The following is a 13,919-nucleotide window of genomic DNA, read 5'->3' as shown; positions in this document are numbered from 1 at the left end:
CTAACAGGGAAATAATTAAAACAGTTTGAAAAGAATACAAATGAAACATTAAAAGCAAATGAAATTTTTATAAAGAAAAAAGAAACTAATAAAAACCTGTGGTATGGTGGGTAGGATGACAGTATTCTCAGCAGGGACTGGCAGGACAGGGATCACAGGGACAGTGGGAGAAGAGGGAGGTACAGCTTCTGTTGGCTAAAAATCATCAACAACAAAAGATCAGGAAAAATATCAAAATAAAAGAAAAACAAATAACAGAAAATTTTGTCATAAATTATAGTTTTCAGAAATAACTGAGAAACAGGTAAAATATTAATATGTTACTTCAATTTAAATGAGGAAATGCTCTCCAGAAATTATTTTAGAAATCATTACGCCACTAATAATTTTAATAACTGTAATTAAAATGAGTGACTACTTTTTAGAAGTTTCAATGAAAATAATAAAAGACAATGACTTAGAATTTTCCTCCTCTAGGAGACAAAACACTCACTTCAAAGACTACAAAGTATTTTTCCAGCATTCAGAATATTATTTGACTACTTTCCTCCTTGCATTCCAGGAGTCAAAAGCAATTTTATTAGCCCATCAGGCAGGCAACTGGGGCTTAGAAATTCACAAAAGATTCAAAGGACTTAAAAATTGAATCTGTATCACTTTTTAAAATCTATGCTATTGACCTCTACTATCAAGACCTGTAATAACCTGCCTTAAAGTTGCCTTTAAAGGGGCATCTGGGTGGCGCAATCAGTTAAGCACCGACTCTTGGTTTTGGCTCAGGTGGTGATCTCAGTGTTGTGGGATCAAGCCCAGCGCTCAGCACGGAGCCTACTTAAGTTTCTCCCTCCCTCTCCCTTTGTCCCCCTCCCCCTGTGCCCTCACTCTGTCTCTCAAATAAATAAATAAATCTTTTAAAACAATTACCTTTAAAATCATTAATTCAACTAACATTCTTTGAATAACTATTATGTGCCAGACATATTCTGGAAAAAAATTAAAAAAAGAACTCTAGTGACATAAACTAAGAGGCTTTGATATTTACACTCAATTACTCTATCTGGCTTGATTCAGTTAATTTTACAAAGATGTAAATGTAAAGCAAGAGGTGTTTCGTAACTTGTCCTAATCCTTGTAAACTGTATTCATAAACATTTATTATACCAGTAACATATTCTAGTGTATAAGAAAAACATTAAAATCAAATTGGTAACAGGACAAGGTGCATTAAAAGAGACTTAAAACAGGAAGAACAAATTTGCTGAAATCAAAGCTATGCTTTTCCTAACAGAGAAATACAAAATAAAACTATAATGTTGACCTTCTTGGTCTATCAAATCAGTCAATCAAAATTTGTCAAAAATGTATGGATTCTCTTCAACAATGGTTCTGGGACAACTGGATATCCACATGCAAAAAAATGAAGTTATATCACTCTCACATCATATACAAAAATTAATGAGAAATTAATCAACAACTGAAATATAAATACTAGAACTCATAAAACCAGAAAACATAGCGGTAAATCTTCATGACCCTGGATTTGACAGTGGATTCTTAAATATATCAAAAGTATAAGTGAGGGGCACCTGGGTGGCTTAGTCAGTTAAGCATCTGCCTTCGGCTCAGGTCATGATCCCAGGGTGCTGGGATCATGCCCCACATTGGGCTCCTTGCTCAGCGGGAAGCCTGCTTCTCCCTCTCCCTCTGCCTGCCACTCTGCCTACTTGTGATTTCTCTCTTTCTCTGTGTCAAATAAATAAAATCTTAAAAAAAAAAAGTAAAAGTGACAAAAATAAATGAACTGGACTTCATCAGAATGAAAGTATTTTGTACACCAAAGGATATTATCAAGAAAGTACAAAGACAACCTACAAAATGGGAGTAAATGTTTGCAAGTTATACATCTGATGAGGGTTTAATAGCCAGAATATATAAAGAACTCTTACAACTCAACAACAAAAAGACAATTAAAAAATGGGCAAAGGACTTGAGTGGTCATTTCTCCAAAAGGAGATATACAAATGGCCAATTAGCACATGAAAAGATACTCAACAAATTATTATTCATTAGAGAAATGCAAATCAAAGCTACAACAATATATCACTTCACACCTACTAGGAGGCTGTAATAAAAAAAGAAAAACAAAAACAGAAATAAACAAGTGTTGGCGAGGATGTGCAGAAACTGAAATCCCCAAAAACTGTTGGTAGGGATGGAAAATGGTGTAAGCTGCTGTGGAAAACAGTTTGATGGTTCTTCAAAAAAGCTAACCATAGTAACCATATGACCCAGCAATTCTACTTCTAAGTATACATACTCAAAAGAACTGAAAACAGGGATTTGCATACTTTACATCACAACGTTCAGGATGCATTATTCACAACAGCCAAAACGGTGGAAACAACTGAAGTGTCCCATCAACAGACAAATGGATAAACAAAATGTGGTGTGTGTATGTATATATACATATATACATATAATGAATAGTATTCGGCCATAAAGAGGAATGAAATTCTGACACATGGTATAACACGGATGTATACTGAAAACATTATGTTTTCAAGTGATATAACAAAAGACACAGGAGTTAGCTTGAAGGGTTTTCATCAGTCAAAATAAAGATAACAATGGCATACACTGAAATAAAAACAGGATTTGAGATTCAAAATAAAGATAACAATGGCATACACCGAATAAAAACAGGATTCCAAGAGTCCATATTGATTTAATAATTATAAAAACAAATGAAAAGAAGAGAAAGCATTTCCTTATAGTAGAATGCCAACTAAAAGATGTAGAAGAAATTCTGGAATTATAAAATCATCACTTGGCAACCATCACAGAAATAATACATTCAAAAAAACATCAATGGATGTAAAAATTCCACTGCTGCTGAATGAACCTTCCATTTCATTCCAGTAGATGAAAGTTTAAATAGGACACATGGACCCACTCAAGTGGGTCTTAAAAACATTTATTAATTACAGTGAAGAAATCTAGCAGATACTATCTTAATCAAAGTTAACATTACCAAGGATAGGACAAATCAAAATCATGCTACCTGATAGGATATAATAAGAACCTATCACTTCTGAGAAATTCCAGTCGAAGATGCATAACTTAAATCCAATCACCAAACATCAGACAAACCCAAATGGACTGATACTACAAAATAACTGCTGCAGTCATCCAAAGTATCAAAGAAAAAAAGTCAAAGTTTATCATTATTTTTAAATAACTTCATTTTTTTTAACAGCTTTATTGAAGTATAACTGATATATAAAAAACTTTACCTATTTAATGTAAACAACTTCATGAGTTTGGAACATATGCATGAACCTGTGAAACCATCACCACAATTAAGGTAACATATCTATCACCTCTAAAGTTTCCTTATGCCTCTTAAATAGGGTCAGATATTAGCTGATCAATAATCTACTTTAACATAAAAATAAGACAGAGCTAAATGCTTATGTCAAATTTCAAGGTCAAGCACAAAAACTTCCTCCACTAGGCAGCTGCTCTCCAAAACCCTTTATGATAAACTATAAATCCTTTAATATTACATTTAAACATCACTGTAACCTTGGCTCTAAGCCTCTTCTAAAATCTACCTCCTTTAGATAAGGATCTGAATACCATTTTTAAAAAATCCTAAAACAACTTACACCGTCTTAATCCACCCCACTCTCTATAGGGCAGTGAACAAGTACTTTGAAAAAGAACATATGCTTCTGCCAGTTTCTTAAGAAAGGCAAATCCTTTTGAGAAAGTCTTCAAAAACAAGTAATGTATCAATACATACAATTTCCTAGCCACAGCTGATAATCAATTCAGGTAACAAAGAATTATAGAACAACAAAGTAATTCATTTAGTTCATCTGAAACAAAAATATAGCCCTAAACAAATAATAGGTAATCAAAGGAAGGCTGAGTGATGTGGAACAGCATAGATGTTAGATCTGATAATAGAGTAAAATAAAAAGGTAAGAGGATATCTTAAGCGCAGGATTTAGAGCAGGGTAAAATTCTGGGGAGTTGTAGAAGATTCTAAATTGGAAAATGTCACGCTTTAGATTCTAATGTAAACAATGAGGTAGCAAAATACAGTAACCATTATATTTGGGTTATTACAGAAAAGGGGAAATTCAGCATAAGCATTTTAAACCTGAAAAATCTTATATATATATTTCATTAGACAGTGGTAACTATTATACCATCATCCTTTTCCTGCTCCATTTGTATCACTCAATAAGATCAGCTCCAAAGAGTTTTCTTTTTAAATCATGACCATGTGACTAACAACAGTCTCAGTTGTTTCTATCCATAGCAACACCATGGAATCATTAGCCTCTGAGGCTGCCTTTAGAGACTTGTTTCCATGACAACAGAGGCTATAATATTAACAGTGTCTCAAAGAACATTGCATAAAATTGTAAATTCCTGTGCAATAATTGAATTGTACATAATTTAAAAGTACTTTTTCTATGGCAGTATGAAATTGACAGCTTTTGGGAAAATGTTTTAGCATCATTTTTAGAGATTCTTATTAAATTTTTTCATAGTTTTACATTTTAAATTCAATGTAAGATCTTAAAATTATGAAATCAGCTTTTAAAATGTAACAGATTTTCATTAAAGTGGTCTGAAGCCTTATTAGGTACAGCCACGCGCATAATGTGTACTGTACATCAACATTTATGACTAGGCACCGCCCTCTTTCATTGCCATTCATGCAACAATAAATGCCCCTGGCCTCTTCCTTAAGAAGGTAAATACTGCTGAAAAACTCTTCAAAAACCAGTAACATATCAACACACACAATTTCCTAGCCACAGCTGATCATCAATCCAGCCGTAGCAACCAGTTCAGTATACGTTCAGGAATGTATACTGAGTGAGCCCACATTTATTAAATTGCATTCTGCTTAAAATAGCTCAAGTGTTTCTTATGTATGCATATGAATACTGACTGATACAGGAAGAGTCAGAAAGGACAATTAGGCTGCTGTAATAATCCAGATTCCTGAGAGGTCATCAGTGGCTTGGTGAAAATGGACATGAGTAGTCAAATCAAGATAGATTTTTAATGTACAACTAATGTTATCTGGTGACTAATGGGAAACTGGGAGTTAGGAAGAACTATTAAGAATAACACCCACAATAGCTATTAAAAATGACTTTTACACCATAGATTTAAGTATAAAAGATTCGCAAGGCTATCTCAATACATTTTAAAATGTTGTCTCATTAAATTATTTATTAAAATGATTTTCATAGCATAAGATGAAACTGAAGAAAAGATAACTGAAACCATACTACAGGATAATTTATAATTGTTTATATCTTATATCACATGTTATATGAATGAGGTAAACTGAGCTTAGAATATACACAAAGATTCAATAAGGTCTAAATAAATGTATACCACATTTAGGGAAAATGAAGTATGTGAATTAGCAAATCTTTTGTTAATATCTTAGATAACAAGGAAAAGTAATTACTCCTGTGCCACTGCTGGTCAGTAAGTACCTTATTTTGTTTTTGTATGGCACAGTTAATATTCTTAATCCAAGTTCCTTTGTTTAAAGATCTACTATGCTGTAATGAGATATGCTTCTCTGATCAAATGTCAAAGAAGCTATCTAAGAAGGGGGCAGAAAACAGAAGACCCAGCAAGCCTTTTGCATGTTTACAGAAGAATAAAATACAGCACAGATTTATCAAAACTCTGCTTGGGAATCACTGTACAACAGGAGTCTAGTATCTTTAGAATAAAGGTATTTTTCATTATTTAAGTCTGACTCTTTATTTGATTCAGATGAATTTTTTTGGGCCACAGTTACTGTAAACAGCTTCAATATAAACTGGTGCAGGGGGAAAAATGTTATTTGAACAAGCTGCATGTGACATCCACGTCATAATTATCTCAGAAGCAAACATCAATAAACCAGGTACATTTTAAAACAAATCACTAATGGTGTTAAATTACAAAGTTTTGATTTTAAAATAACAAAGGGGAGATCAGAAAATAGATCTAGTGATTAATAATCCTATTATAGAAACATGGGTACAAATTTGTTACTTCACACAGATCACCTAGTTCATGAATCTATTTCTGCTTGCAAGATTCATGATACTGAGTTAAAGTTTATCATCCTTTTACTATGAAAAGATGGTATTCTATCAGCATTCAGTTCATCACTTTGTACTGGTAGAAGGATGAGTCAACAACCACTAATAATTTAAAGTAAAAAGACCTTAAACTTGGATTTAAAGATATGGTTACATAATTAACAAGTAGGTGTGAAACTACGTACTGCAATATACTTTAACCTGATTTTTAAACCAGAATATGGTTAGAGAAACCTGCACAGCCATGGACTTCATGATTACTAATGTAAAATGGGCTCTCAATGCGTCCTAGTAATCATGCATTTACCCTATTCTATTCATTCTTCTAGAAGTCCCTAATGATTCCATCCCCTGTTGACTTTCTTCTACCACTTACTGTTTCAGCCATACTGACCTCCCTGCTGTTCTCCAAATATCCTAAACATGTTCTGGTCTCAGTCTTTTATTTACTAGTTCTCTGCCTAGAATGCTTTTGCCCCAGGTACCCACATGGCTCAATTCCATTACTTCTTTCATGACTTTATTCAAATATCAAATATACATAGCAGATATTACTAAAAGATTTTTCTTTGTGCATGGGTAGCCACTACCAATCAGAAGGTGTTCAAAATGTTCTATCATTTGATGAACTTAGGACAGAAGTCTCAAAAATATAAAAATGCCAAAAAATTACCAGTTTCATGTTTTTCTCTATCTAGCAATAGCTAATTGCCCAATAATGTCCTATTTGAAAATAAACATGTTTTGCTCAAGTATATTTGCTCAATAGATTTTCATCTTTTTTTTTTTTTAAGACTTTATTTTTAAGTAATCTCTACAACCAATGTGGGGCTCAAACTCACCACCCAACATCAAAAGAGGCATGCTCTTCCAACTGAGCCAGCCAGGTGCCCCCTCTTCTCTTTTTAAAACTGTATTAGGAAGTATTTCTCACTGACAGCTTATATTTAAAAACTGTGGTGCCCATCTTCCAAACTTCTAGGTTCTACTAATTTCAACCTGTCCCTAGGTCCCTACCACATGTGGCAGCTGCTTCCTGTGGTTACTATCTGTTTTACTTTGGTATTCTCACTTTTCCTTTTCAGTTCTCCAATTCTTGTTTAAGCCCTCCCCCCCCCCACCAATTACATTCTGTTAAAATAATTGCTGTGGCTCCTGTTTTCCTGGCTGGACCCTGTCAAGGTTACCAATCCTCTGGCTAAAACATAATTCTTTATCATTCTATGATTAGATTGCTTCTCCTATCTCTAGATTCCTTATTTTAAAAAAAACAGAATATTTTGATAATGGTGGTGATGAAGCTGGTAATGATGATTATCAGGTATTATTAGGCCTTTGCTTGTACTGTCTCATTTAATTCTCACTAGATCTTGATGTGGATAACACTTGCATCCCTATTTTCTGCAGGTGGAGGAAAGAGACTCAGAGAATTTAGGTGTATTTGTCTAAAGTGCCACAGATAGTAAATGGCAGAAGAGATTTAAACTCAGGCCACCATCCTCTAAAGACAGTTTGCTCAACCAGTATGCTACACTGTCTTTTTAAAATACTTCAAAAAGAGTTATTTTAATTCTTATTGTTACTATCATATTTTACTACAAAGACAATATATAATACCCCAAAAAACAAAAAGAATACTTTTTCAATCCTTAGCTCAAGGATTGGCAAACATTTTCTAAAAAGGGCCAGATAATACGTATTTTAGACTTTATGGGCCATGTTTCTGTATTGTAACTACCCAACTTTGTGCTGTAGAAGCTTGAAAATAGCTATAAGCAATATACAAATAGAGATGGCTGTGTTCCAATAAAACTTTATTTACAAAAACAAGTGGCAGGCTGGATTTGTGCTGACTCTCACTTTGGTGATTTAAAAAAGAAAAAAAGGCTGATAAGATCGGTGAAGAAAATAGAAAATGACTTTAAGATACTCAGGCTAGTTTGTATTAACTACAATTGCTTTAATGTCTTGCAGTGCTTTATCTATGATAATAAAAATATGCAACTCCTCCCATAAGATCATGGAAGTGAGAATAAAAAAGCAAATAATACATATGGAAATTTCAAGTCTCATCTATAGTTCTTTAAAATATTTTTACAAAAAAGGCCTATGTAATAAAGCAGTGTTCTTAATAACTGAAAGAATTTAGGCTCTATACTGTATGTAGCCTTTCAGTCTGGGAAGTGATTAAAATGACATGATTTTTGCTCTGCTTCCCATTCCTACCCCCCTCCAAAATCCTGCTTATGGTATTTAGTATAGATGAAGCAATTAATTCCTAAGATTGGTATGCATCTTGTTTATTTTACCTCTAGCTTTCAAAATACTTTCAAACTGATTTCTTTTTCAAATTTATAACACTTCGATACATTAGGTGGTTTTACCAAGATCAGTCAGAGTTAAATACAGAAAAATGAGCCTAGGGTCTGTTTTGATCCAAATCTCAGATTATAATCTCTAGTTATTTCTCTCAGGACCAACAAAAAATCTGTAAGGCAATCAATTGGTCCTATTCTGTCGTAACAGTAACTGCTTCACACTCCATAGCTGACTGAAATCAACAGCCACAGTTTAGATTTCACAAAAACTAAAAAATATTGTTCAGAAATAGGATTAAATTGGGGTTTACTAAAGGATAAAGAATTAATAGGCAGGACTCCTTTTAAGAGGTAAGGGAGAAAAATCTTTTAAACACATTTATCTAGAGGCAGAAGAAGTTGTGTTTAGGCTTTCCTAAAATTCCACTACCTCCAGATGTCATTGCCAGTTGGTTTATACTTGCACAAAATAGGTCCAGTCTTTTTTGATTGATTTGCATATGCCTGTAAAATTATTACATCAGTTGGTTTATTTAAAGTTTGTTAAATAAGGTGATAATTGTAGGCTACTGTTCTCCACATGGTCTGAACAACTATTTTTACCTTTATAAATTTTAAATTTTGATATAAAAATGGAGGACTGAAATGTAATCTACATTAGAGTGCCAGGAAGTACAAAGAATAACACAGAAAAAAATCTTTAAAGAAAATGAATCTAAGTCAAATTTTAACGATAAGAATTTAAATTCTTCATATGTATAAGAATACTTCATATACTTCACATGTATAAGTAATCCAAAGTAATTTGGATTACTTTTGAAATATACATGATTTTACAAAATCTTGTAGTGTAGACTTTTTTTGATTAAAAAAATTTTTTTGCAAAATTTTAAGCCATAGTTCTATATAAAAATGGCTTGGGAAATTTACAGTGGCCAAACCATATTCAGAAGCTCCAAACTTCCTTATAGCCAGCATCAGATTAAATGAAAATAAACAAGTATATAACATTTGTTTATTAGTTCAACAAATATTTATCAACTGCATTCACCACGCTAGGCTCTGGAGGGATACAAGAAAATACACATCTTGTACTATCAGCTCTTGTGACGCTTATGGTTCAGCAGCTAATATTAAACAAATCATTACCAACTGATTACCTGAAATAAATTGATTATAGTTGTGATAAGAGGTATGAAGTACAAATCTCATGAAAACAAACACTGCTTGAAAATACAGGCAAAAATGTTACAAAGGCTGAATATCTTATCCTGACCCCATGAGAAGTAGATAATTTTCAGCACTGTTATTAACACATTATTTTAAAGGTTAACCTTAAAATTTGTTTGAATATATTAAAAATATGTAAGCTGCAGCTTGTGAAATTTCTTTCTACCTATCTGTCCTTGACAAAAGGGCCATCTAACAATCATGACACTATACAGAAGTTACAAAGATGAATACAACACATTTCCTATTTATAAAGAGCTTATATAAACAAATTTCATTAATTTAGTTCTTTATTTAGTTCTTTAAGCTATAGCCAGTCTAATCTCCATTAAGATACTAATTTTTTAATAGGCTTTATTTTTTAAAGCAGTTTTTAGGTTCAAAGCAAAATCAAGCAGAGTTCCCATATAGCCTATGCCCACACACATGCATAGCCTTCCCATTATCAACATTTACCACCAGAGTGGTACATTTGTACAAATGACAAACCTACACTGACACATCACTATTATCCAAAGTTCAGGGTTCACTCTTGGATATTCTATGGGTCGTAACAAATTTATAATGACATTTACCTACCAATATAGTATCATACAGAATAGTATCACTGTTCTAAAAATCCTCTGTGCTCTACCTATTCATCATCATTCTTCCCTAACCCTTGGCAACCACTGATCTTTGTACTGTCTCCATAGTTTTGCCTTTCCCAGAATGTCATATATAGTTGGAAGGATAGGGTATGTAGCCTTTTCAGATTGGCTTCTTTCACTTAGTAATATGCATTTAAGGTTCCTCCATGTCTTTTCATTTCTTTTTAGTGATAAATAAATTCCTTTGTCTGGATGTACCAGAGTTTATTTATCACATTTTGGTTGCTTGCAAGTTCTGGCAATCATAAATAAAGGTGCTATAAACATGTGTGCAGTTTTTCATGTGGACATAGGTTTTTAACACATCTGGGTAAATACCAAGGAGTGCAATTGCTGGACTGTATGGTCAAACTGGTATTTTTAAAAGGCTTATACAACCACTGTAAACAATTATTTTTTGTTTAATCTTCATCTCTACACTTTTCTAAAGTGTCCTACTGTACAAATAACTGGGTCTTAAACATCGTTTGAACAAATTTTTAGTGGAACATATAGGTTCCCTGTAAGAAATTCCACAATATTCTTCAGGTGAAAAGGGAACAATTAATTTTAAAATCTATTCATGGTATCAATCTTACCATTTAGCTTTAGTGGCCTTTTGAGTGGACAATTAAACTTTGCCAACAGGCAGCATCTCACAACCAGTATAAAAGAGCTTTTATCCTAACCTTGATTTCTTGGTTAGTCAATATCCAAAGGAGACTATTTCTAACTATTCACCTAGAAACTATCCTATCAGAGTCAGCATTTCCAAAGTAGTTTAAGAGGACTGTCTACCTACTTTCTATATATTCTAGTTTAATACAAAGGCATTATATTGCTGAATATAACCAACTTCATTCCTTAGAGATGAAGAAAAATACATAAATTTGATCTAACACTTCAAAATACAACTATCATTAGGCATGAGTCTAAATGTATGAAACATGTATAGAAGAAGGTTAGGCCAAATCAGAATGGTCCGAAGTGGAGATGTCTTGGTGTGACTATTTAGACCTGCTGCCTGGTGGGAAAAAGCAGCAGATAAATGGCTATAAATGATGTACCATATGCCTCTGTTTGCCTGGTGTTGTCCCACTTTAATTATTAATAGTTTTCTCTTTCCATCAAAAGTACTCCAGTTTGGCCGATGAGTTACACAGTCATCTTAAGTACAGGGAAATTGGTTTCTCTTTTCTCTCTCTGTCTCACCTCCTCATGAGTTATCTCTTCCCAGAGGGTTAAACAGGAAGAGAATCATCAGCTAGAGGATCAGAATAACACTAGATAAAGTGTGATATATGTTTCATAGAAGGTCTAAGGAAGAAATTCAGATAGATAAAAAAATTTACAATAATAAAGAATCAGATAGTATTGAATGCTATAAGGAAACAATTTTTTAAAGGTAAGAAGACAGAGTAATGTTTGGAGTGAAAGAGTACCCGCAACCTTAGATAAGAATCTTGGCAGGCCTTGTGAAAAGGCACAGATAAGGAGATATCTAAAGACAGTGAGGGAATGAACCATGAGAATATTTAGGGGAAAGAATGGTCCAGGCAGAGAGAAGGGAACATCAAGATAAAGGCTCTTAGATGGCCACATGTGGTATATTTGAGGAACAGGAACAAGGCCAGTACAGCCGGAGCAGAGTAAGTGAGGGAGCAGTAGCAAACACGACTGGATGTACTGCCGGGGCGAGATCATACAGGTGTTTTGGTCTGGGGTTAAGAAGGACTTAGAATTTTATTATAATTTGGATCAGAAGCCATGGAAGGGTTAAAAATAAGGTACCGATATTCTGAAAGGATGACGCTGGCTGATGGGTGAACAGACTGTTGAAAGAATAGAGACAGGGAGACCAGTTAGAGGTCTACTGCTGTAGTTCAGGCAACAAATGAAATAATTTAAACTAGTAGTTGTGGAAATTGTAAAAAGTGGTCAGATCATAAATATGTCCTGGACATAGAGCCAAGAGGATTTGCTGTGTGGACCAAAGGAAAAAATAACAGAAAATGATTCCAAGAGTTTCTATCTTCAGCATCTCAGTGAGTGATGATGAAAGAAGGCGATGGGGAGAACAATCAAACTAGAGACTTGTTTTTGACATGTTAACTTTCAGATACTTAATCTAAGTGGAGATACTAAATAGGAAGTTAGATATACAAGTCTAGTGTGCGGGATTAGCTCTGGGCTAAAGATACAAATACTGATGTTGTTTAAAGGCACAGGACTGTATAAGATCACCTGAAATGTGTGTATAAAAAGACAGAAGTTCAAGGACTAAGCCCTGAGGCAATCTAGAATTTAGTGGTAGAAAGAGGTGGAGGATACTGCAAAGGAAACTGAGTTTGGGAGTATACTGGAAAGGTAGTGTTCAAGAGTCAAAGGCGAAAGGAATTTAAAGGAGGGAACAGTCAATTTTGTAAAAGCTGTTGTGTGGTCAACTAAAACAAAAACCTTGAACTGATCATTGGATTTGACAATCCATTCCAAAAGATTTTTTGGTTGGTTGTTTTAATGAGAGAATTATAGGAGGTATATATGCTGATGAGAATAATTCAGTAGAGGGAGAAAGATAACACAATGAAGAAGAGAGAATTTCAGAAGTCCTTGAATAGTCAAAGGAACTAAGAAGTGAAGGGTGAGCTGTAGGAACACAGATGGATCATTCATTTTAACAGGCTAGAATACAGAGTAAGATAATCAATTCAGAATGAGGGCCAGGAAGCGAGTATTGGAAATTTAATGTGCAGCTTTGGAGCCAGTGTGGAGGAGGCAGAGTTGCAATTAACCAAGGTTGAATCTTACCAATGAAGTGACAGAGGGGCAACAGTTAATGAAAGGCAGCACTTTTAGTCATGGACCAAGGAATTTGAGCAAGGCAAAGAGGGAAGTGAGAGCATGAAAGGAGTGACAGGTAACAGAAAGTTGGGCTGAAGGTCTTCAGAAGATAAATTTTTAAAAAATCACTGTAATGTGGAAGTGAGCTAAAAAGAAAGGAAGTGCTAGTCAGATAGTTTGAAATGCTTGCAACTGAGATTTTGTAAGTGGTACGGTCAATGGTAATGAGGTCTTAAATGTAACTATTTAAGCGGGTCACCCAAGTGAAAGAAAAGACAAGATTCCTAGTGGTAAGGATATCAAAGAATTGAGAAGTCAAGATTTTGGATAGATCACACAAGGATACTGAAAATCACTAAGAATAATTACAGGAATAGTGGGCAGAGAAAAGAGAGTAAACTAGGTGTTCAAATCATCAATGAGTAGGAGTGACAGAGAGATGCAGATGACTAGAAAAGGAGGGGAAGTGGAAAATATCATCTGATGGTAACTACATTTCTTTTTTAAAGAGAGAGGAAATACAGTCATCCTTAAATATCAACGATAAGCAAGGAAGACAGATAAAATTTCCACTTTTTGCGAGGGGTATAGAACAAAACAGTATCCTCAGGGAAATGCCAGGTGTCCATGAGAGAAAAAAAGGGTGAACCATCACAGAAGAGTTTGAGGATAAAGGAAATTTTGCTAATGACAAATTGGGAGTTCCAAAGGGCAGACTGAAAGGGCTTGGTAGGTCAGAGAGAAATGGGAGTTTAAAACCAATTAGA

The 13,919-nt window shown here is 34.1% G+C and overlaps 1 protein-coding gene across 10 annotated transcripts in view; it reads right to left on the bottom strand.

Moving 5' to 3' along the window:
• DLG1 (discs large MAGUK scaffold protein 1) overlaps positions 1–13,919 on the bottom strand; it is a 241,778-nt gene that overhangs the window by 123,590 nt on the left and 104,269 nt on the right. For 7 of the 10 annotated variants that reach the window (XM_081831903.1, XM_081831904.1, XM_081831902.1 and 4 more), the window contains one exon: positions 97–195. The exons of the other annotated variants lie outside the window; for them this stretch is intronic. In XM_081831903.1, coding sequence (XP_081688029.1) covers positions 97–195 — 99 coding nt within the window. The remainder of the gene's footprint in view (positions 1–96; positions 196–13,919) is intronic. 10 annotated transcript variants of the gene reach the window in all.

This window comes from Leptonychotes weddellii, chromosome 1, assembly GCF_054177405.1.
Source record: "Leptonychotes weddellii isolate Sample4059 chromosome 1, ASM5417740v2, whole genome shotgun sequence".
In the NCBI taxonomy this organism is placed as follows: Eukaryota; Metazoa; Chordata; class Mammalia; order Carnivora; family Phocidae; genus Leptonychotes; species Leptonychotes weddellii.
This window is presented reverse-complemented; position numbering and strand designations above follow the sequence as displayed.